At 29.0% G+C, this 27,419-nt stretch overlaps 1 protein-coding gene and 1 long non-coding RNA gene across 2 annotated transcripts; both read left to right on the top strand.

The window, feature by feature from the left end:
• The first annotated feature begins 326 nt into the window (after nucleotides 1-326).
• LOC109604801 (transcription factor Sox-9-A-like) lies at nucleotides 327-15,459 on the top strand. The gene is made up of 3 exons (XM_020021336.2): nucleotides 327-802; nucleotides 9,716-9,862; nucleotides 14,317-15,459. The coding sequence occupies exons 1-3, from the start codon at nucleotides 576-578 to the stop codon at nucleotides 15,110-15,112; spliced, it is 1,170 nt and encodes a 389-aa protein (XP_019876895.2). The 5' UTR covers nucleotides 327-575; the 3' UTR covers nucleotides 15,113-15,459.
• Nucleotides 15,460-16,026: 567 nt separating this feature from the next.
• Nucleotides 16,027-16,582, top strand: LOC126264603 (uncharacterized). Its single transcript, XR_007547290.1, has 2 exons — nucleotides 16,027-16,207; nucleotides 16,379-16,582. It is a non-coding gene; the product is annotated as an uncharacterized LOC126264603 (long non-coding RNA).
• The last annotated feature ends 10,837 nt before the right edge of the window (nucleotides 16,583-27,419 follow it).

Below are 27,419 nucleotides of genomic sequence, written 5' to 3'. Positions count from 1 at the left end.
TTAGTGAGGGATTCTTAAGTTTTGTTTTTTCACAGGCTTCCCCAAGTTAAATCGTATCAACTCTGCGTTCCTCTAAACACCATAAATCATTAATCGGCTGCATCCGTTCCATTCTTTTTCCATCCGTTTCATGAAACGCCGAGCCTGAAAACTGAAACAAGCCAAGATCCAGACGATAGTGTCAATTACCAGTGTTGATCGTAAGCAGATCTGCCCAGTAAAAAAATCGAAATGAAAAAAGAGCAGAATGCGGGCGGCCAATGCCGACGCAATAGGCCGGACTTATGGTACAGTCGCCATGCCATTGGCCAAGAAACCCGACTTATTGTTAGCCACAAGCGAGACAGACGTACCGGCCAATTGAACGGGCGCAAGCGAGACATATTCCGGCTGAGCGTACGAGGCGCTTAGGCGAACGTTAAATCAACTCTCAAAGCATTCTTTGAATCGTACCAGCGAGGAAGGCGTCGTACCGTGGTGCTCCCAAAGGAACCCCATTGTTTTGTGATTGACTATCATCTACGTCAGGTGGTTGGAACAGTTGACTTGTCTTGTGCCCGTTATTTACTGTGACTATGCTGACGACCACTTCGATGTCGCGAAATTCTGCAGTTACGATTACGCCGGCGACGGTTGCCAGCGTGGCGGCCAGTGCCGCCTCCGTGTTACAGGAACAGCAACAGGCGGCCGCGAACGCGGTGGTGGCCACCGCCGGACAGCAGTTGGACAAAAGTGAAATCAACGATGCCGTCACCAAGGTGCTGCAAGGCTACGACTGGACTCTGGTGCCTATTGCGTCCAAGTAAGTTCCTTTGTTAGACATTTCAAAAGTTTTGAATGCATTTTCTTCTATGTCAATAAAATTCAAAATCTCTCAGGCGAATTAACTTCACTCCAGTAAATGTTTTAGAAAACTTATGGTTTTGACTTCGTTTTTAGTGATCCCTATTTTCGCCACCAAAAAAATTAATCTAAAACAAACTCTTTAGATACCAATTTTGTACCCAATACTCCATCCTGTAAATCAATAAATTATTAATTGAGTTAATTCTAAAAATGTTAAATTGGAAGTGAAAGTTTTTGCTACGTTTCAGGAAATTTTGCTAATTTAAAGAAGATGTAAGGGAAATCATATTTTTAATTTATTTTGCACATTACTTAATTCATCTTTACAGTAAATTATAATTAGTCTCATTAACAAAGAAAGATACTATTATTCTTAAAAATCAGTCAAAAATAATATAATGAACTGAATAAAAATAGAAAAAATACTGATAACAAATAATGTTAGCTTTCTTGATGTATAACATTATGAAAGATAAAATTAGAAGCAGATTATTAATAATAAATGTGGAAACCATCATTATTATTTGTTACATAACAACTATTACATTGTTCCAACCCATCTAGGATTTTATGATTTTATAAATAATTTAATATAACGTTAACTTATGGATTGATTTTTTTGGTCAAACCGCTATTTATGAAGATTTTTGTGAGATGTTTGTAATAATTCTCTAATTAAATCTAAAAGAATTTTGAGAATATTTGTGTTTAAGAAAATTTAATTTTGTCTCCTTTTAAACTTTCATTTCAATTAATAAATTATCAAGAATTATTATAAGCAAATTTAGGATACATTTATAAAACAATGTAAAAGATTAAAATTGATAATCTTATAATTAAATCTACAAGAATTTTAAGAATATTTGTGCTTAGGGTAATTTATATTTTTACCTTTCATATCTTCATATCACTTAATTGATTATTAAGATAATTATCAATGAACTCGGGATATACTTATAAAAGATTAAAATTAGTGTGTGCTTAATATAATTTATTTTTCTATCTTTTAAACCTTCATTCAAATTAATTAATTATTAATTATCAAGAATAATTATCAGCAAACTCGAGATATACTTATAAAACAATTTAAATATTAAAATTAAACGTTTTATAATTAAATCTAAAAAAATTTAAGAAATTTTTGCTTAAGATAATTTATTTTTATACTTTTTAAACCTTCATATCAGTAGTAACCTAAACTAATCTTTTATTTATATTTTATATTTATAAAATTTCCTTTTACACCAACATTATTGTAGGTATTACTTACTTAAGTTATATTTGTTAATAACTACTTCAGATATATTTTTTACCATTCTTCTCTCTAATCCACTATAAATATTTTATTGACTGCTAAAATGTTTATTCAAAACATACAAACACTTTAAACGTGTTTGCCACTCGACGGCTACGTAAATAAATAAAACATTCGGGTTTGGCAGGGCCGTACAATAAAGTTTCCGCTCGTTCATTACGTTCATTACGTTCACCGTTCTCAAAAAATGTGCTTTTTTGACGGATTTGGAAGGAACCACTTGACGGGGAACCCGAGCAAATACCATAAAATCATTGAAGTCGGCGGCCCCGAACCAAAACCACCCAGACAGGTATACAAATCGTAGATTAAAGTGTTGAAAAGGAAACACCATGTTTATGTTTCACATGATCTTATTTACTGTTTACGCCAGTCTCGGAATCGGTTCCGTTTTTATTAAATATTGTTTCAGAATGGCAGATATGCAGATATACTTAGCGTGAAGTTTAATCATAAACACATATTTGTTTTGTAAACAGATTTAATAATTTGAAACAGCTGTAGGCTGATTTATTGTTCGTGTCTTGGAGGAGTTGCGAATGTTAAATTTACAAATTGTTCGTTACGTAAGTTGGTCGTGGTTTCGGAAATACCATCGGCTAATTACTTTTAGCAAAACTTAATTATAAAAGTTCGATGTGTGGCCCGTGTTTATTTCCTTTTATCGGAACGTGTTAATTGAATGACGCCGAGTCGTGTGATTCAGTAATAATTTCGCCAGTCGATTCAGTGATGTTTACCTTGTAATTATTACCGTACGGTCGTTTTCGTTTTTCTAAATGTCAGACTGTCTTGGAATTATTTCTAGGCGGGATTGATTTCCAATGTACAGTGGAAGCCAGAGAAATAGCATTAAACATTTTGTAAGATATTTCAGAAAAGCATTCGATTCAGATTTTGTTCAGTCAGTATAAAAATTTTTTTTTTTTTACTTTTTTATAACACATCCTATAAACCTCGGAGATATTACTTTAAACGTATATATTAGTCTGATTTGGTTGGCCAAAGAAATTGCATATTCAAATATATTTACTATATGTATATATATTTAACAATACTCTTTTAGTTAGAATCTATTCTTATTAGGATTTGTAATTATTTTATTGAATAAATTCACTTTCACTGAGAAGAAAGAAACACTGCTGTCCAAAGAAGAGTAAACTAATAATTAACATTAAACATCAAGGACTAAATATTGCTGATATCGCTAAAATATGCCTCCGAAAATTGGTTTGCTATACTTATTGACAAAATGAAGCAACATACTCAATTAAAAACATAATATAACAACTTTTATTGAGAGACAAGTTGGAAAATCGATAACTACATCCTTTCTTGTTTTCTAGACAAATAAAAAATGAATGAATTGAGTTATACAATAGCAGTGTGTCTAGTAGAACAATCAATATCAATAAATAAACAATTGGTTTCAAAAAAGAATATCCGAACAAGACTAAATGCCTTAATCATCCAGAATTTTGAAGTGAATGAAGTTATGAATCTATGTTCAATAGAACAAAAACTTTGAAACACGGTAGAGGAAGAGTTTTGGTTTAGGGTTCCTTTCTTTGGCATAGTATAAGACCATTACAAAAAATTATTAGCAAAATGGACCATTTCATAGTAGAAATTATTTTGATTTAGATACAAAATGAATAAAGATAGATAGAATATGGGGTGATTATTTTAAATTAAATGAAAAATATTTTAATTCCAATTAATTAGAGCTGTGTCTTTCTTAATTAACGTTAAAATAGTAATGTGTTGTAGTTCTCTGGCCACCACTGTACTTTTTTTACACCGTAATGAATGAGCAATGTCTATGATTATGTCACTACACATTACTACAATCGTTTACTTAAAGCTTGAATATTTATCGTGTTCATTCACAGTCTGTATGCAAATGGTTCTTGGTATTTTTGGGGCAAACAATTTTTTGACAAGCAAAAAAAAGTTAAAATTATTTATCAGTTCTCGGAAAGAACTGAATTACTTAAGTTCCCGCTAATAAGAAACATAAAAGAAAAGCAAAGATAACAACAACCGTTTAAACAAACATGAAAATTTAAAATGTTTATCAGTTCTATGAAAACTATTGCAATATGCAGCGTGTTCAGTGGAACCACACAATTTCCAACTAACCAAATACCCATAACCGATTAACATATTTCTTCGCGGCGTTTTTACACGACTTTCGGCACTTCTGCTCTCGACGTCGGTAATCTGTTAATACGTTCGGAACTGAAAGAAGTACCGTCGTGAAGATTAATTAGCGCTTCTACCTTAATTAACGGACTTTAAAAACGTTTTGTTCGTCGTGCGGCACTTTCAAAAGCCCCCTTCGAAAAAAAAAATTACGAGTATAAATATAAACAGTATCTTTGTGTTAACATTTCAAAATTGTGGTCGTGCTAACGAATCACTCAGCACGAATTGCGAAAGGAGAAAATTTTCTATTAGAAATATGTATATGTATATCAATTTGCTTATAATTTATTAATTTCGAGGGTATCCAGTTTTACGAATTTCGTTAATTTGAGGATTTATTTTGATTTACTAACTTTTCAGTGTTAAATAAAGATTTAAAGAAATTGTGCAAAATATTGGATGGTTGTTAAAAATTGATACTTCCCTAAATAAATATCATTTTTAATTATTTCATTTAATTCAAAAAAATTTTGTATAGTTAAAGTAAATATAAAATAAAAACAGAGATCTAAAATAATAATTATACTTAACATAAAGAGGATTTGTTTTTTTCACATATTGTGAAAACTATTAATTTATTTGCCTATTTTAAAAATATCTTGGGTATTTGATAATTATTAAAATTGATAATTGTTAAAGTAGATAATAACGGGTATCTAAAATTTCCAATAAATACAAAAAATGTTAATTCTCAAATGATTTTTATTTTTTACATATTGAAATTTATAATGCTCTACATAATTATCAATTATTACATGTTCAAACCTATTATTTTTTATTTTAAAAAGATCTTCTGTAGCTAATAAAAATGTAAAACAAAAACAAGAATTTAAATTTCTAATAAATATCGATTCAATTATTAATTTAAATTAAAATTATTAAAATTTGCTAATTATTCAGATAATTATTACAATTTGATAATCCTTCAAATTATTTTCATTTTTTATATATTGAAAACTATTATTTTGATTACTAAAAAAGAAATTGAATATTCAAATGATTATCAACAACCGATAATTCTCCAGATAATTTATTTATTATACCGATTGGAAAATCTTTGATCCTATTGAAATTTGATAGACTGAAATTTGCAGACTTCTACTGTCTCTGTCGTGCATGATGTCTCTCTCAAAATGCAGTCGGATGAAACGGTTTTCGATTGGTATGTCTTTAACTACTATTTTGGTTTTTTTGAAAAGATCTTGTGTAGTTGAAAAGTCTAAGGCAAAGACAGAGATCTAAAATTTCCAATATTTGCAATAAATATCAAAATTTGATAATTCCCCAAATGATTTTCATTTTCTACATATTAATTAAATTAAAAACTGATAATTTTTTATATAATTGTAATTTCATACATATAACATAACTATTATTTTGCTTATTTTCATAGTTACAGTATTAAGAAGATAAATTTAACAAATAAATAATTTGAATATTAATTTTTTTAGTAGAAATGATTAATATTATATATGTATTAATTTGATCAACAAATTATTGTCATAAAAAAATACAATGCATATAAATGCACGGAGAAACAAATACCGATACGGATAATAAATATTAGCTACTTTTTCGTATCACGTATCTGTCGAATTAACAAAAAAGTTTCCAAATATTTCTTCTTTTTTGGACAAAATTTTGGAGAATATAAAAATTCTCGAAAAATCTTATTTACCAATAAACATTAAGATAGTAAGATAATATCAATAATAATTATCAGCAAACAGTAATTTTGAATAGCAGTAAATCTAAAATAAATAATAAGCAACCAAATCTCTCTTGCTAGACGTATGAATAAAAACTCAGACAGCAATTAATTTTAAAACATATACAAATAAACAATCATTACTCCCCTTTATTTATTTTGATTACTCAACATACGATTTCAATATCCTTAAAAACGAAGTAAATAGGAACAACAAAAATGAGCACCGTCTTGACCTGATTAGATCAAGGATTGAATAATATTTTCAATGATTTTGAGAAAAAAAAAACCATTTGTTGAGATAATGTTTTAGACCTTGACGTTTTGATGGACAGATAATTACTTTCGACATTTTGACGAATCGAACTCGTCAAATGTGCTGCATAAGATTCTTGACAGTGACCTGAGGTCACCAATTAAGGCGAACCTTTCGTTCGATGGCAAACGAGCGACTGCATTGTGCAAACGCCACAATCTTACAGGAAACGGAACACGTTTAATTTTGACTTGAGCAAAACTAAAACCGACGACCTACAACTCGAGCAGTAAACAACTCGCTTTCAAGTGACACAAGCAGAAAAAAATGCTACATCCATACATCTCCAAGGACCAGCACAATTAAAAATGCAAGTTTCAATAAATTCGTACACGTGAAATAACAAAAACATCGGAGTAACGTCATAATATTTGGCACGGACGGTTTTCGATGTTTTGACCATCGGCGGCGTTGTTTTGACGTTACAGCGAAACGACACGCGACCGTTCGAAGCGTGCTTGATGCGTTCCAAATCAAAGGACCTCTTTGTTCCCGACCGCGGCCAATCCGACTTTAATTTATGTGACATCGGACTAACGATATTTATCTGAAGAATTTTTATTCCGGGACGAAATGGACGCACGAATCCGCGACATTTTATCGAATGGACACATCTCGAGATCGAGATTAGAGATTCTAAATTCTAATTATGATTTATTGGACAATTAAAATATTCTTTCTTGTTCGTGCTGTAATATTTTTTGGATTTTGGAGATTTAGATGTTTCGATGTATATGAATTTAATCCATACGTCTTGATCGATTTAACCATAATTTTTCAGTTCCACCAAAATCTTCCCAAAAATTGCTGCTTGCTAAACAATACATAAACTAAATATGAAAATAGAAAGGGAAATTTTAAACTAATTATGAAAGTATCGAGTGGCCAACTATTTAGGACTATCGTATCTCAGAACCTGCTAATTGAAGTTAAAGAAACGTGGAAATTTGATATTTATTTATTTATTTATTTTAAGTACATTTGGAAAATATTTTATCTTATTCTTCTAACTGTATCTCTTAAAAATAAATTGGTGGTTATTAAACATCGAAAAAAATATAATATCAATTTAAATGTATAGAAAGGGATAAACTTAGTAACAAAAAAGAATTTATTTATTTATTTTGATATTTATATCGGCAATTACAGAGATCTAATACAGTATAAAATTGATAGATTTTCTGATGTTAATTTTTTTTATCATAACTTATTATTTCATATTTGTAATTGTTTTATTTTTTTGGTTAATTAAGTGCATTTATTAGCTTCATTACACACACACTAATTGAGACCTATTTTTGCTACATCTAGTACAGAAATTGGCCAATAAATTCTTAAAAGAGAGAACAAATTCTATTTCTTATTAATTTTTAGTAACCTTTTAGTAACATTTGCTACTACCAACGTATAATCAAAGTTTTATTAGAGACATATATGCATTGCATATACTAAAATAACATAACCTAAAATTAAATATGTTGGCCGCATTGGCAAAAAATTGTATTCCAGAAACCAATAAACTGTACTAGAAATTTGATATTTCAATATATTGAATAACCTATTAGTCAACAAATTGTTAAATAAATTGATGTTTTCAAAACAGTTATTTTATTATTCTTTTATATTATGTAATACTAATTTGTTTTATTAATGTAAAAAGATAAATGAAATTTAAGATTTGTTTAAATTATATTTATATTTCTTTTATCTTCTACAATTATGCATAATCAACTTAAAATAAGTAAACTGTTAGTTTTGAATATTAGTAATTATCGGATTGTTTAGAACCATTTATTATGAGGTAAAAGTAGTTAAAATGTAATATCTTTTTACAGACAGAAACCTGCAAGTTATTGTAAGAACCACTCTCATAAATTTAAGTAGTACCAACTTATAAACAGAGTTTGTTTACAAACATATATAGGTTTCTTTATATTGGACTAAATTAGATAATTTATTGTACGATAAATGTTTCAAATTAGTTATTATATTTTAGATTATTAGTATAAGTTATATTAATGTAAAAAGAAAAAGGAATTTGAAGGATAGTTTAAATTATTTTTTATCTTGTATTTTGTATATCTATGCAAATTATAACATGTTAGTTTTGGGTATTAATAATTATCCTATATTTAATGTAAAAATCGAACCGTTTAGAACCCTAACCATTTATTATATGAGATAAATATAGTTAAAATGAAATATATACTTTTACAGGCAACAACCTGTAAGTTATCATATAAGAACCACTGTCATAAATTTAAGTACTACCAATTTATAAACAGAGTTTATAGATTTCTTTATATTAATTAACAACCTAAAAATAAACAAGTTGCTGCATTGACGATATATTTCACCTTTTATTGTATAATAAATTTTAAAATAAGTTTTTTAAAAAATTGGTATATTCATATTGGTTATTATATTTTGATATTTTAGAATATTTTTTTTTAATTTTTAATAATGTAAAGAGAGAAAAGAAATTGAAGAATTGTTTAAATTATTTTTTATATTATATCTTTTATAACTATGTAAGATCAACTTAAAATAAGTAAAATGTTAAATTGAAATATTAGAATTATTGAATATTTAATTAAATGTTAAAATCTAATAATATATTTTTACATTCAAGAACCTGTAAGTTATCATATAAAAACCACTCTCATAACTTTTTGGACTATTTATACTAAAATAATCTAAGTTAAAATGAAAAAGTAATTCAATAATTGTTTAAATTTTATTTCATAACTTCCAGAACATTATAGAATCTATTTAAATTAAGTAAAATATTAGTTTTAAATGTTAGTACTTATCCAACATTTAATACAAATATGGAACTTTTTAGAACCCTTGCTATTTATTATCAGAGGGAATATTTTAATATTTAGTTTTTTTGGAGAATTTTTTCTATAAATATTGTATAATATATTTATTTATTTAAGAATTAAATTTCAATTGAAAAATGACACAAACAGTCAGTATATTATCATAAAACTACTATTACAACAATTATAGGCATAAGCGGCAATAGTTTAAATACGTTAAACCCAATATTTACACCACTTAACACTGCTTGAACCTGTTAAAACCAACATTGGACTGTTACTGATTCTAACCGCTTGTCATTTTTATTACAACGAAGTCGAACCACTAAATATTACCTTATCCTTTTAACCGGCATTAAGAGAACGTGTCTAATTAAAAAGCAGTTAGTTCTAATGTTATCCAATTAAGTTTTGTGCATTTCGGTTTTATGACCACTTTGCAATTCACACCTACTCCACAACCATTTGACTATAACAAATTGTTGTTTATTTTTCAGGGCTGCCTCTGACAAAAGGAAATTGCACGTGAAAAGGCCCATGAACGCTTTCATGGTGTGGGCGCAGGCGGCTAGAAGAAAACTGGCGGATCAGTATCCGCAGCTTCACAATGCGGAACTGTCGAAGACGTTGGGAAAACTGTGGAGGTAATATTATTAAATATTTTCCCATACCACAATTATAAGTAATTCTCGTTGTACTTGAGGGCACTTGAGAGGCATGGAAAAAAAACGGGGCACTTGATATAATTACATGCATGGTTGTTGTCAATCGAGACACAATGTGTAATAAAAGTTGGTGGTTGACTACTTGTTAATTTGTGCTTTTAAGTTTGTGTAACCTCTAGATTTTTTCGCGTGCATGTTACAATAAACATGTCCTGATAAAATATGTGGTAAACAAGTTTAATTTGTTTTAACGGTTTAATATCTGATGACTTTATCGGTTAAAGGAAGTAAGAGAAATAAATATTAACGGAACTAATTACTAAACGGTTTATCAGTAAGAAAACAAAATCATTATCGAATGCGGCTCGTCACAACTATAATCAACATTAGTGATTATTGTGAATTTAATTCTGATCCATAAAAATCGATGACCTTTATACCTATATATATATATATATATATATATATATATATATATATATATATATATATATATATATATATCTAAAATATTATAATTATCCCAACATCTTGCTGTTGAAAACTTTTATTAAAACACTTGTGTAAATACAGAGTTTAAACAAATATTTTATATACCGAAAGATAAACATCTAACTATTGGAAATCCGACAGTCCGGAAACGCCGATTTTATCGATCTTTGATGATGATTCAATGATGGCGCTTCTATTGTAAATTTGCAAAGCCAATCTGTTTGTAAAACAAATACTCAAATCCGGTGTCATAATTTTGACAGTTCAATATCCAATTTGTATTTATTGACGATGTTTTATTTGATATTGAATATTTGTTCAGAAATAAGATATTCAAAAAAAGTATAAAAAACTTTTTATCACAATGGTCATATTTTATCTTTTACAGGAAGTTCTGATAATGTTTCTATAAATAACCAGGGGCTTGAATGCATTATTGATTTGTTTTTATATTTATTTTTTTCAATTTTATGACTGGTAAGCGTCTATAATAAATAATGTTGATATTTTCCTTAAAATAATAAACACACATTAATTAAACTACTAATTGTAAGCTATTTTTAAATTTGGTATGCATAATTTAAATTTTTTATATTAATTTAAAAATACATCAATTGTTACTTATATTTTTTTATTGTTAATTTCATATTTTGGTACTTTTTAGCAAATTTTACTATGAAATAAGAATAAATGTGAAAAATCACTTTATGACAATTTTGGTTTATTTAAATAAAATGAAAATTAATCCTTTCTAGGTTTGGTACATTGTAAGTGAATTTTTACGAGAAATGTTTTATAATTTAAAATATAATAAAATTGTATAGCTTAACAATTATTATAAATAAAAGTACTATATTTTAATGAATGTTATATATATTTTTTTTATCATTTGCTACTTAATTAATAATTTTAACAAAAAAAAGTAATATTAAATTTTATGAAAAATATAATAAAAATTATGTAATCAGTAATCTAATTGTATTATAATAATTGTTAAATAATATTTTTATTGCATATTAAATTATAAAAAAATGCTAAAGTTGATTAAATAATTCAAAAATGTAATCTGATATATTAAAAACAATAAAAATTCTTAAAAAGACTAACTTATAAAATGTCAGAACTAAAATAGATTAAGTATTATTTATAGAAATCCTTCTCAATTATTATTTGCTTTTTACAAATACTAAAACATCTGATTGTTGTAATTGTAAATATAAAAGACTGTTTATTATTTTACAAAAAATATTAATATACTTATAGTACTTTTATTAGACTATAACTGGAAAAATAAATTAAACAAAATAAAATTTTTATTTATAAAATATAATTAATTTGTAAATATGATGAGTATATTAATAATATTATGTAATGTGTAACATTTTCTATTTATTATTTTTATAATAATATTATATTCGAAGGTAGTAATTACTTTGTTAACCGATAATTGCTAATATTACATAATAAATAATAATTTCAACCAAAACATTATATTAATTTAAATGAAATAATAATTGTCTTCTCATTATATTCATATGTTTTCTTTTAAAGTGTCAATGTAATTAAAAATTTATTTAACAATTTTTACACAATATTATTTTTATTTTAATAGTTGTCAACCTATACATTTCTATTACATATTATATAAATAAATTTTGCAAATAATGTTTAAATAATTCCAACATTTATTACTGAAAACTATAAATTTCTTATATTGCTAATAAAACGACTATTATTTTCTTACTACTAAAACATATAATTAAACAAAGAAAATGATTTAATACAATATATTGTTGATTGCTGATTAAAAATAGTGAGTCTATAAACTACTTTTTAAAAAAGAAATCAAAATTTTTATTTTTTAATTGGTAATTAAGAATTATTGTTACCAGAAATTGAACATTTGCAAAAAAAAAAAATAAATAATATTATGTAACATATTTATTATTTTTATATTAATTAAAACTAAATTGTTACATACTACACAAAATTTGTAAATATTTAAAATTTTTTAAAAAATTAAATTTTTATTTTCTGGTCAAAAAAGTACATATTATGGGAAAATAAATATTTCATTAAAATTTTATTTAATATTTATTATTATTATATATTTTTATATTATATTAGCAATATTATCAACTAAAAATAATTTCTACTTGGAAATATGATTTTATTGGTATAAAAATGATAAATGTTAATATTACACAACGTTATTTATTTTTTGTTAATTTTTATGTTCGATAACATTCGTAAATATAAACTAAAAATATATTAGTACTAAACTATATTCCGTATTAAAAATCTTAAATCATAAACCACGAGAGATTTTAAGGTGCAGCCCAAGGAAACTCCGTCTTGAAAAATACCATTAAGAATTTTTGATAAAATTTCCGAGCCGCCAAAGGCAATTATACGGTGGATGAAATTACAAACGACGATTAAAACTATTTGTCATCGGAGAATGTTTATCCATCGCATGTGTTTGCAAGCCAAGCGTTTCGCCTGGCAAAAAGGTCGGGATTTATCGAATCGTGTATCTGGAGCAGAAGCACATTAGGTTTTAATTATTGTTTGTTTATCGACTCGCATAAATCGATCCGAGTTTTTTTATAATTATTATCGCCCGAGATATACTAAATTACCGTCCGATCTTGGAAACAGTTCAAGAGGTTATTAATTATGCGCTGCACATCCGGTCAATTACGAGAGTAGCTGATTAAATCTTTGTTGCAAGTTTAATATATGTGTGCAACGCGGTCGCAGTCCAATTATTATTACGATTCTTTATTTATAACTTAACGCAATTAGAAGAGATGTTTCGGTCGGATTTGAAATTCAACGAAAAAACGTCACCGTATCAATTTGTAACCGACGATTAATTTTTAGTCATAATAAGTATTAAGAAATAATATTGTATCTACAAAAGGTCAGGATGGGGTGATACCAATGCGAGGCAGATGCGTCCTGTTTCACGGTCAATGATCGACTCCGTTTGACTTTTGGCTGCCTTATCAGTTATATATCCGCTGCACATTCTCATTCCGATAACGATTCATTCATGATTGTCGCCTCGCACGGTGAATGAATGAACCGAACATTTCGCAAATTTATCAGCAAACAAAACTCCAAAAGTCACCGAAATTTCGGGCCAGGAAAAAAATGTGTCGAATAGCCCGGTATTGCATGACAAGGCGGCGGGCCCCCTGTCGCGGCGCCTCCGGCCCTGGGTCGCAGGGGGGCGCACACAAAGTGGCCGCCAGTGCTGCGTAATGTGGCGATGGGACACCGCACGGTTCATTACGGACCATGACTGGGGCGGCGGCATCTGGGCCCGGCGACATCTCACGACCCGGACCCACTTATTTTTTTTTCTCTTTCGACTCTCCACCACGTCGCAGACTTACGAAATTTCGCTGTCGCAATGTGGTTTACGGCCGATTTAATTCGTGTTGTGTAACTGTGGAGATGGGGCGGTTAAACGACTAGCTGGCGCTGTCCTTCGTGCGTCATTAAAAGCTTTTCCTTACATTCGATTTTTGGAACCAGCACATTTTTGATGTTTTGTTTGCGGATGTGCAATAGATAAAACTACAATTAAGCATTGTCCAAGAATTTATTGTTGCTATCTAAAATTTCAAATATTACTATTGTTTACTTATTTGTCAGACACACAAGAACATCCTTAACCCGTTACCCCTTTTATTTACACACAATTGTACGTCGTACTTATCTTCCCCTTGAATGCATATAAGATGCCAGATATAGCCCAGATAAGTTCCTTAAGTTATTACCCTATGTTTGCAATAATTTATTCTATTTCGATAACCGCATGTTTGATCACCTGGCTATTATTAAACGTTAACTGTCAACCCAAATAAAAAAACCCACGGCTTGGGAGATTAATCACATGCCCTAAATCCAACTTTTTCTCCTTATTGCAGAGTCCTGAGCGACAACGACAAGAAACCCTTCATAGAGGAGGCCGAGAGACTCAGGGTGATCCACAAGCGGGAACACCCGGACTACAAGTACCAGCCGAGGAGGCGGAAGCAGACCAAGCCTCACTCCGACGGCGTGCATCAGCTACCCCACGGCCCTAACGTGACGTTCTCGCGCCAAATGAAACAGGAAGACTCGGCGTCCAGTCCGCGAAGCAACACCTCCGCCTCCCCGTCCAACTGCTCGTCCCAATCGAGCAGTCCCCAGCTACCCCATCAGATACTGTCCGGCTGCGATCCCCAAGGCCTGGACATGAGCTACAACCGGCTGGGGGAGATCGACAGCGCTTACATCCCCGAGGACGGTTTGGACAGCAGCGATTTCGACCAGTACTTGCACGCCGACAGTAACCAGTCCTATTCCATGTACTCGCACAGCTACGCCAAGAACGGTCAGGAGGAGGAAGAAGGCAACAACAACTACAAGACCACAAAGAAGTACCCGGGAGAAGGTTTTGCACACACGAGCGACGGCTTCGACGAGTCGGCCGCCGCTTTCAACAGATACCACGAGCTTCAGCCCAGCTCTGTCAAGTCAGAGAGGTTCGTGCACACGAACTCGTTGTACGGCTATTCGGCCAGCATGCCGATTACCAGCGGTGCTTCGTATTACAGCAACAGCAATCAGTATTTGCCTTCTTACCAGTATTTGCCTCAGAGGTCCGTCTTCACCAGCAACACCGGCATGCCTCTGACCAATTTCGTCGAAGGCAACACTGACTGGAGTACTCATTACTAACTAAATTTCCACTTTGAACATCTGAAGTTGTGTACATAGGTTTAAACAAGAAGGGTGATATTTTTTCTTTCAATTTTTGTTTTCGACGGTGGTCGTCTTTTATTTTTAACATTTAGGTTGTACATATGTAAGAGGTTATTTATTATGTTTCGAAACAGAATTTGCATCTGGAAAGGATTCTCATTTTTTTAGAAGAATTAAGTTTAGTTTCAATTAAAGTGTTGCACATTTACTTTTTTAATAATCATAGGCACTGTTTTAAGTGTGTTGTACAAATAATTAATAGGTTAGTTATGTAATATAAAAACATGTTCATGTAGCGTTTTGATAAATATATTTTTATATGTTTTAAACTTTTTCGTTTCAATTTTACGCCCCACACATATTTCTAATTAACAAAATGAGAAGAAGGTAAGTAAGATTTTTATTCAACAAGTCGTCTTAATACACAACATGAGACACCGGGTGCATGTGTTGAGTTTTTTGGTTCTCATCAGGAAACAACATGTGGTTCACGGTGTCAAGGATGGCCAACGTGTTAGTTAGGAACTGGTATCGGATTCGTTAGCAAAAAGTCCGACGAATTTTTGCTTTTAATTAGCCTTCGATGATACGATTTTTTGGAATTTTGTCGCGTGTCCTTCGCAAAGGACATTTTTTATCCTTTTCAAGTCTAGCCGAATTTGTAATTCTATCGTTGCACGGGTATTTGCATAAAACAAGCATTAGAATGGCGGGAGGGAAATTTTGGATATCCAAAAGACAAGCATACTTATTCATCGATCTATTTATAGATTGTGTCTTTTTGAATTGTTTAACGATGCGTTGAATTTATTATTTGGTGATTTTGATCAATCACAAACGGGGGAGGATATCAATCAAATGTCGATTATAATCTGTCTGGGTCCATATCGTTCGCTTAAATCTCGACTTCAAACGAATAAATGCGAAGGCATCCGAAAGCCGACCGCGCCATGCCTCCGGGCGTTCAGCGGCTCGAGGGATTTGGACCGGGGCTGTCGACTAAAAACTGCGTCTCCAGTATAGCAAACCGTAGAATATACAAATTTATCTTGGTAACTCTGGTGGAAATGAGTAGGTATTTTGTAATATGCGAAGTAGATATAAATCTGTTTTGGAGTAGGTGCAGGGTTATTAATTTAGGTAACCTAAAATTAATTTCTAAAATAGATATGATAAACAATTTTATAATCTAATTACATTCATTAAATTATTTGAATGTATATGATTTTACATTTGTTACAGGACTTATAGTCATCTTCGAGTACATAACAAAAATTAAGTATTGTTTATGTCAACAAAGGAAGAATCTTCGTTAAATTGATGACACGGTTTATGAAGTTTTTTAAATAATAATAATAATTTTAATAAAGAGATATTGAACTGGAATACTTTTAAAACATTATCTACAAACTGTGATATTTTATAAATAAATTTGTCTTTATAATAGCAAGTGTTTTATTTTTCAAATTTTGAAACAAATTAGTTAATAACAACACAACGTAACCAAGTAATTTTTTGTCACAATTTCTTTGAATAATTTTATTTATTATATATATATATATATATATATATATATATATATATATATATATATATATATATATATATATATAATTATATTATATATATATAATTATATTATTAATATATAATTATATTATATAATATTGTGAATTTTTCTCTATTATTTTGTTTATATCTTATTTATATCCACATATTATCAATTTTCAAATCTATCAAATTAATCAAAATTAATATTCTGTTTACTATGCAACTATGCAATTATTTATGTCCACATTTTAAATTCGAACATTAAAATATAATATTAAAAATTACACACAGGCCTGTAAATATATGTGATACAAAAAACGTATATAAAATTAAAATATATGACTATTATTATCGTATATTCAGGATATATTAAATTAAAAAGTTAATTGATATTTGTTACCTGTTTTACAATTATCCAAAAATGTGGAACATTTTGGATTATGTTCTTTGTTTTTAACGGAAAATCGGAGCAGTTTAACCTTTTTAATTATGGATAGAAACATTCTTTATATTATGGATTGTACCATTAATCCATTACAATTAGCATTGTAATAAATATTTTATTTTATATACATAAAAAAACTATGTCAACTAATAACTACTAACACAAATCTCAAAAACCTTGCAATCAATCTATTTCACATTTTGGGTGTGCATTAATAAGTGTTTGATCTATGACATGACATAGTTTTGAAGTCATAATATTCTTTAATAACAACAATACTGGTCAAACTTAGGTCATTTTCTACCATGTTTGTACAACAAATTCTAACCTAACCTAACCTAACCTAACCTAACCTAACCTAACCTAACCTAACCTAACCTAACCTAACCTAACCTAACCTAACCTAACCTAACCTAACCTAACACATACATCTGTGACATCGAGATTAATTTCTATTTATATTTGATTATGTACTAATGATTAATCAAAACTACTATTGTGTATCGTATTTATTATATTTGTTTATATGATAAAATGTGATTGGTTAACAATAAACTATATGACATAAATAAAAAGTTTAAACTGTATACATTATTGTATTTTTAATATATATTACTGTATTATACGAATTTTTGGGTGGTATTTAAACTTTTAAACAATATATCAAATATACTATTTGAATTATTTATTACATTAATTAATTTACAATATATTTCATGTATCTTGATGAACAAAAATAAACAATATAAAATAAAGAATATAAAAAAATATTACTAAACCAATGAAAAATCAACATTACTTATTCCAAAATATTTTCAAAACATCTATGGCTTATGAGACTGTAGTTTTTTAATTCAAAATAGTTTATTTTTATTGGAACATTTTATTTAGTGAATCCAACATCCAACCTCACTAAAATGTAAGATTCCTCCTTTTTAATACAATAGCAATTATATTTTATAATTTTGTATTTATATATATTGTTTCATTTTAGTTGTTATTTATAGAATTATTTTGTATTATGTTACATTTAAGTTGTTATTTATATGTATTTTACAATATATTTTGTTCAAAAACACATTTAATATTAATATTTTATTTTGTTTAATATATTATTATTTTTGAATTTATCTGTTTATTTTAATTATACATTTAACTTTTAATACGAATACGATATGGTAAAAACTATCGTATGATAGTGTATAATTCTTAATTACCAACATATAATATGATAATGGAGTAAAATACCTTTAGAATAAATATATTAGAATTAGGACAACAATTATTATACGAATTAAACAATAAGAACTGTAACTATAAAAAAGTTTTTGATATTAATATTCGATTCAAAATACATAACGTGAACAAGCAATATTCTTAATTTGTCAAATTTAATGATGCGAATCTGTTGCAATAACACACTCGCCGCAAGCGAATATAGCCTTTGAAGGATGCAGATCTGACGCCGACCGTATATACATGAGATCTCAAATGCGGTCCGGTTCCATACAAAAAAATTTGCGCACGAACTGAATGTTTATTTGATTTTGTGGCGGAAGCGCACAAAGTGCGATTCCTTTTCTAGTAACTGCCGCTCTTAAAAACATTTTAAGTTGCGCATATAATTCATTGACAACTATTGTCAAACAGTTTGTTCAAAGTAGTACTTACAATCCCTTAAATATATACCGTCAAAATTAATCTCTATTTATATTTGTTTATTAAATTTAGGTCAAGTTGCATTACGAATGATTTCAGAACTACTATTGACTAGAATCCACATGATTAATAGTTGGCAACACTTAATTACTAGCAACCGGGCTCCCGAAATATAAACCTTAAATAACGGGGCGCTCTACCTTTCGCGCGTTAATTTTGAATGGGAACACGAGAACTTCGGGCGCGTACGGGTACACTTCGCCTTTACTCGGATGATACTTTATTCGAATGATATGACACCATCTGTCTCACGGCATTCTAAATTTTTGACCCCTTAAAGAACATCGAATAGATTATCTGCGTTTGCAGGAGAGAAGTTTATGGTTTAATAGACAAACATTATTAGAAAATAATTGTTACGTTACAAATTCATTGTAAAAATTTAACGGATAAATTACTTTCGAATACAACGTATTTGGAGTTTCGACATTCGTAATTGATTGTTTTGTAATCATTACGCAATCGTGCCTAATTCAAATCAACTCTTTTTTAGGACTTATTATTAATAGATATTAGACAATTTGTATCTGTTCCGAATGTTTTGCAATGTTACGAGCATTTTAATTTGAAATTTTACAGTTTTGAAATTATTCTTCTTGATGAGCTTAAGCTTTTTAAGTAGTGATAATTTTAAGGCATGGCTCTTTTTAAAATGTGTATGCATATTAAATTAAAATAATGTTTCTAATTTATTTTATTAATTAAAAGCTAATATTAATATAATTAATATATTTAAAAACAAGCTACTTTTTAAATATTTATTATATAAAAACATAAAATTTAGTTTTATTATGTTTAAAATACATATTTTTTGTTTCCTCAATATTTTTTATAAATTATTTTAATTTACTACATTCTTAAAAATTAAATATTTTACTTCCTGTAAAGGTACTACTACTCACTCTTTAAATATTGATAGTTTTAAAAAATAGTTATTTGTTTAAAACAGTATTTTAATTCCTATTTTTCTAACTATATTTATAACTATATTTAATATATTTGATTTTTACCTGTGGTATATTTTAAATTAACTACCTTTTTAATATTCATAAATATAAGTATAGATTTTTTATTTAAATTTATTTATAATATTGAAAACTATTTTAATTTTTTATATCTGTAATTTTCCCAGCTTATTAAAAAAATTCTTTTAAATATAATAATTTTATAAATTATTTCTATTTATTACAAATTTAAAAAATAAATATATGTTTTTTCCAGCTTATTAAAAATATATATATTTGATTTTTCCTTGCAGCTTATTTTCTTATTCTTTTAAATAGTGTTAAACAAAAATGTATAAAATTAAAATATTTTTTGCTCTTTCATACATAAATATTAAAAAATATAAAAATTATTTCTATTATAAATTTAAAAAATAAATATTTGAATTTTTTCCAGCTTATTTATTTAAAACTATATTATATTTTTGTTTTCTATATAAATATTAAAAAAATATTTCTTATAAATTATTTCTATTTATGACAAATTTAAAAAATATTTGATTTTTTTTCAGATTATTTAAATATATAAAAAAATATTTATTATGTTATTTTTAAATAATAAGTACTACTTATTGAAATAACTCTTTAAACACTTTTGTACTTTTAGATTACAATAAAAAGATATTTTTTACATGCTGTTACATTAATAATTAAATATTTCATTTTCCAATTAATTATTTGTATTTAATTAATTAAATTAAGAACCGATATTAATATTCAATAAAAATATTTGTGAATATTTATTTAATATATAAATTAATAAAATAACAAGACATATTTTATTATTTTCTAATTGAACGAAAATATTTCATACATAATTTATAATGTTCAATTTTTATCTTAACATATTTATTTATGTATTTATAATATTTTGACATTAAGCTCGACATAATTGATCATAATCCGGTGACTACCACAACTTGCCGATAAAATCTAACAAACCGACCGATTGATTAAATCAACCATGTTATGATCCTTCCGTGAGTACTCCGGTACGAGCCGTCATCGGCTACGTCGGCCGACATGTCGATAATTTCAGTGGGGGAATTCGAAGAATTCCGGCCACCCCAAAATCCGTCGCTGATTGAGTATTCAACACTTGTGTCGCTGGCGTTTCACTTGATGAAGTGACATGGACGGGCTGCGTCGGGTCAAGAACGAGTGGGTTAAACTCGAACCCGATGCACATCCCGAGTTCCTGAATTGTTTACACGGCGGTGTTTTGACTCGTGCAAAGTCCCTAACAGACAGAATCCAAGACAGAGGCGTGGTTCCAAGTCTGCACCGTGTGAGCCTTGGAATAATATTGTTTTTGTTGATTTTAATTTTTGCACAGACGCCACAAGGCTGGACTGGCGTAGGCACCACTTTTTCTCGTCAGAGAACTCATGGAAAACTTTGCCATCGTTTAGAATGATTATTAGATCCAGCTTCCTTCAGGTGTAAGATCAGAAGGCGATCCTGAAGGATAAATTGTAGTTACAAAATATGAGAGGAGACAGTGCATAATTGGAAAGCTAGTGTAAAAATAAATTTAAAAAATCTGTGAAGGAAGTTGTGGTTTCCTACATTTACATAAAAACATGACCCAAAAGATGATACAATAAAACTCCGCCGCTGGTGCATGACTTTCTAATTTTCCATCGGCCAACTCAAGTTTTAATATCGACTGGTAAATCTGACTGACATGATGTTGAACCAATCGTGTGCCATAAGTTTCTTCATCTTGTGAGTCTAATGAATGATTTGTGGAATATTTTTTTAAACAATCATTTCGACAGTCGGTTTTGATTTGGTTGATTTAATTGACGACGTTGAAACCTGTGACAATTATCATTGAATCTACAGGAAATTCCTTCAGTTAATGCAAACATTACCGAACCCAGTATCTACCCTAGTTTATTAATTGTTATCTCCCCAATATTTTAATTGTAACCCCTTCTCCAAACATGATAAGAACCAATGTTTTGCCCTATTTTTCTATTTGCATTGAGGGACATTACATGGGAACAAACTTCTGATCCCAGCGTACTGTTTGTACAGTTTAATTTCTTTTCTGGCGTTTTTTTTTGAGTTGAACGCATGTTTATTTAAACTATAAACATTGTGGAAGATATCGGCGTAATTTAACACCGTTCAATGGGAAGAGCAAACCGCAAACATTTATTCAAGATTTAACTCATTGAAATACAAATTGGAACTGTGATAAATGGTGTTATATTTAAATATAAATTAACAATTTGGAGACATGAAGAAACAAGACCTATGTCACCAGAAATGTATTTGGTCGAAATATCTTGGCATAGTCAGGGTCAAATTCACCCCATTAAACCCGAAAATAATATTATTACCCAATAAATCATATCAACTTGGGTCATGTAAGCCATTACGTTTTACGATCAAAAAGGGGCACATGGAATAGGAACGGCTCGCCGCACCGCCACGTATAATTTATATCTGTTTATTGTTTACTGGATCGGCCATTAAGAAAAAATGCAGCCCACACTTAAGCCTAAACAAAATTAAAAATGCGACATCTCGAAATCACATAAAACAGCCGTAAACTGTGGCGTTACTTAACGGCGACTAGTTCGACACATGTCACTCACTGTAGCGACGTATCGGATTCGACTGGCTAAAAGGAGGCCCCGGGCCATTTCGGACCCGGGTGTCAATCAATTTCGAGTATTATGCACGCAACTTGCCTTCAATAATTTGATATGGAAATCGAAACCTCGGTCGTTCTGTTAAAGAACAACACGCTGACACCATTAGAATTTTGTGGGAGTGGTCCGTGGTTTCTTCGAATAAATTATGAATATGGATTGGGTTTATGGATCGCAGATCACCGACAAGTTGACTAGTTTCTAGGAAAGTTGTAAGTCGAAACTGTAATTTTTTGCTAGCATCTAAACTCTTCAAATCTTTATACCAAAATGTGAAACTATAAAACCATCGTCTTTTAATTCCCGGGGTGTATTTCTGTTCCTCGTCACGTTTTGAAGGGTTGCAGAAGGATGACTTAAGTTTCCACTGACGTTAGACAAACACAAAACGTTCCTTTTTTTAAGTATATCAGTTTTAACCCATTATAATTAAGTTACATTTAATGGGCACAATACCACAATGACATCATCATTATTAAAACATACAACACACTTATTTTGAAAAAGATTAATGCACAATACAGTATTAAATTCAACCAATCATAAACATTAAGATATCCATTGTGGCCAAATTTTCCTCTAATAGACCGACTTTGTGAGTTACTAACAAGCCACAATAGACCGAAATCCTCAATTAACCTGAAAAGATCCATAACGATCTAATATTGTGTCGAGTCGATTGAGTATGAATTTCATTCACACCATTAATCAGTGCGATATAAAAATATAAATTTGTCAATGCGATCCGTATGACAATTGGCCGTGGAACGAATGACAATGAGATGAGAACAGGATGAGTCGTATCTTGTCGCACAATGCGGCTAATGAATGGTCTTAGCACCTGCACCAATCAAATGGTAAGAGGTGGTCAAGGAGGTGGAGTATCTTCACTCACTGATACGTGTGTAATTAATTGCCATTATGGGGGAAATGGTTTATTTTTTTTTTGGAGAATTGTTGTAGGTAATCGTTGTGCCCATCGTAGGTTTTTCGAGAGAGAGACATTTAAATTCCTGTGATTAAATATATAAATATTATAATATTATCTACTATTATATTCTAAATATAAATTATATAATTATACTTAAAATATTAGATAAATTATTAAGACAATATAGCTTAATTTTACTTGAATTTGCCGTGAATTAGTCGCTAATTAATTGTGAACAATTTTTTTCATTTTTGGATGTTACAAACTATTTCATTTCAACTTTTGAGTTATATAGCAGTTCTGGTGTCCTTCTAGTGTGGTGTCCAATTGTAAAGCGTATTGTGTATACCTACTTATAGACAAAATGTGGCATCATTGGGCACAAAACCAAAACCTACAAGGTAATTTTTTAAGCATGAAAATTAAAGAAATCATACTAGCATATTTTTTATAGAAAATATAACTACACTACTGGATTAAGCACTCTCTGAAATATAGAAAAATTAAAAAACATTCTTCTTATGAATTGATTTTTTTTAATCAAGTAATCTATAGAATAAGTAGTATTATTATTAGAATAATTTTCTAATATTATTGAAAAATAATATAATTTGTACTATTTTTACAGTTTATTCCATAAACTGCTTAATTAAAAAAATGTTCATGACATTACCGCAGAATTATGAAATTTGGTACACTTCAGGGAGTGCATAATCCAGTGGTGTAGTTAAATTTGTTATAAAAAATTGGCTAGTACGATTTCTTCAACTGTGATATTTTGTCTATAACTACATATGTTTTATAATTGAAAAAAAAGTTTGTTAAAATTGGACAAAAAATACAAATTTTCACATTCAAATGGGTCACACTGTATATGAAATAATTATTTACTTTAATTAAGATACTTAAATAGGTGAATGATAAATTTAATGTTTGAAACTAGTTTTTATAAATATAAGTTAAAAATAACTACAGAAATACATTAAACAGATTTACCCTCTAATTGATGATAAATATGTCGTGTCGCATTTCACAGATCTTTGTTACCATTTTCTTTATATCGATGTTCATAACTCAAATAAATAGTGAAAAATAAAAATTGCAAAGTTGAAATAACACATTTAAATAATAGGTTATGTATTTGTAAATAAGACAGGGTTACCGACTATTGTTTCCAGGAATGACCGCAATGAGCTGCTGCCACATTCATATTGGTCGACGTAGATTGAATGCGTTTTTAACGAATTTCGGAGCGTCTGGGATTCATTGCCGGTTTTCATTCATTTGTTCAATTTTATTGCTGGTTTTATATTTATCAAGATTTCAGGTATGTTCAATTAAGAACTAATTAATATACTTCATATTAAATATAAATATATTAAATAGGTCAAGTGTGAATATATTGTTTCCGAATATTACAAGAACCGATAAGAACCGATTGCAGTTTTAGTAGGTTGTAACATGAATGTATGTAATTTTATTTAAACTATTTATCGGGTTAAAAATTTTATTTTGAGATAGCTGTGCAATCACAATGTGCTTAATTCAAACAAATAAAATAAAAATAAGTTTGAAATTACATATTTTTATAGTTGGCTATGGATTTGTAAATTGTGGTATATAGGGGTACTGAGTATTGTAAGTTATGAATGCCACTTCATTCTTATTAGTTGGCGTTGACCGAATATTTTTTAACGAATTTCGAAGCGTCTGTGAATCTTCGCCAATGTTCACGGATTTTACTTTTATGTGTATTATGTAAATGTATCGTGTTGTATCGTGTTCACTGTTTTCCTTTGATTGATTTGTGCGATTGTGCGTATTTACAACGATTTATTAAAAGTTTAGGTAAGTTTTATCTGGACAGTTTATTACATTAGTTTAGAAATTATTTTGTTCTTGAGATAGCGTGGATATTATTAATACTGAACTACACAAAATTTACTTATTATCCTATTACCTAACATAACTGTAACAATAAATTCAAAAATAAAATAAGAATGGTGAGTTTCTGACCACATATTTTTATAGATGACTGAATTTGATATGGCGGCATCTGTTAAACTATAAAATAAAATTAATATAATAAATAAAATAAAAATAAATAATAATAATTTAATAGAGAATTTAACAAACATATTAAATTAATGTGAATGAATGTAATTGAAATGTAATTTTATAGTTTAAAATAACGACTTTACAATAATTTAAAACCAAATATTTTATAAAATTATTTAATTCAAATTTTATTTATTTAATTCAAATATATTTCAGTAATATGTTGATTTTTTTGTTAAACATCTTATAAAGATATTATTTAAAAGAATATATTAGTCTAATATGGTTGACCAAAGAAATAGCATATTCAGATGTATTTATGTTTTTCATTGAATTGAAAATACAAGAACAAAAAAATCAACTCGTTCTATTGACAGACAAATTGGTATCAAAAAAGAATATTCTAACAAGACTAAAAGTTCACACAAAAATCTATTAATTATTCTCCAGAATTTTGGCGAACACATGTTCAATAGAATAAAATCTGATGGTAAAATATATGTTCATCGTCCTAATAAAATTTTGAAACACGCTGGAGGAAAAGTCTTCGGTTATGGTTACTTTCGTTGCTATGATACAGGACTATTATAAAAAATATTAGTAAATTGGACTATTTCATATATAGAGACATCATGAGAGATGTAATGGAACCATTTGGCAACAATAATAATAATAATAACAATAATACTGACTCAACAAACTATAAAAAAATTAGTGCATTAAAAAAAAAATTATATTTAATTTAATAAAAAGAAATTTTAAATTTATATAATTAAATGTTATCTTGTATTTTAAAATAAATAAAATGAATGTAAAGTGGGTTTTCGGAAATCACAAGAACCAGCTTATTTCTATTAGACTACAATTACATAAAAATTTTTTTAACAAATTTTGAATAAGACTTCTCCGCGATTTTTAGATAATTTAAAAAATGATATGTACACATGTATGATATAAGTTGAAAATACCCCCTGTTTGCTTACAATTTGTCTAAATTTATTCGAAATTACACATTTAATTGGCAACTGGAATCTTTAGACACAAAAAACTGTTGTTTGAGGGTACCATGTTTTTATCGGTTTGTGCGTTTTCATCATTTTGTGAAATGTGCACAAATTAGTGTGTGCGAAATAATAAGGACATGTTGTTTTAGTTGATGAATAAGTTGTTACCTAAGTAAAATGAATGAAAATATCGTTATTTTTAGTGACAATGTGGAGAGCACAATACTGCTCCTTTGAACAACGAAAGCAAATAAAACAAATGTATAAAAAAGGTATTTCATACCGAACAATAGCCAAAAACTTAAATTGATGGAAGACAATCGTCGGAAATACAGTAAAATATAAACCTCAAAAGACAAGGCGAGGACGAAAAGCCAAAATAACGCCGAATATTGAATGAATCATTACGAGATTTGTAAATAAAAACTCTTTTCGTCAAAAAACATTAAAAATGTGGAGAAATGGTGCAATATTTTTTGGTCAGATGGGACCAAATGTAATTTGTTTCACCCCGATTGTGGTACTCAACTTGTGCGCGGCCTACGGACAAAAAACTGCATTCGCAATTTACGATTAAAACAGTCAAAACACAGAGAAGGATACATTATGGTAGGGGGATGTTTCTCGTCTCAAGGTGTCTGTTCACTATATCGTATTAACGAAATAATGACAGCAGTGTCTTACTGTAAGTAGGACTATGTTTGTTATGTTAAGTAGGACTATGTTGCCATATTCTGAAAACAATATGCGACTGGGATGGGTGTTTCAACAAGACAACGATCCGAAACATACTTCGAAGGTGGCAAAGAAATGGTTTTCTGACATCAAAGTTCAACTTTTAAACTGATTTGTCCAATCACCTGACCTAAATCCTCCCAGAACTTGATAGCTGTGAGGGAAAAAGT

The sequence above is a fragment of the Aethina tumida genome, chromosome 2, assembly GCF_024364675.1.
Source record: "Aethina tumida isolate Nest 87 chromosome 2, icAetTumi1.1, whole genome shotgun sequence".
NCBI lineage: Eukaryota > Metazoa > Arthropoda > Insecta > Coleoptera > Nitidulidae > Aethina > Aethina tumida.
This window is presented reverse-complemented; position numbering and strand designations above follow the sequence as displayed.

Coding starts and splice junctions, on each gene's coding strand:
- LOC109604801 (XM_020021336.2), top strand. CDS start 576: ATGCTGACGACCACTTCGATGTCGCGAAATTCTGCAGTTACGATTACG. Junction 803..9,715: donor CTGGTGCCTATTGCGTCCAA/GTAAGTTCCTTT, acceptor TTTATTTTTCAG/GGCTGCCTCTGACAAAAGGA. Junction 9,863..14,316: donor ACGTTGGGAAAACTGTGGAG/GTAATATTATTA, acceptor TCCTTATTGCAG/AGTCCTGAGCGACAACGACA.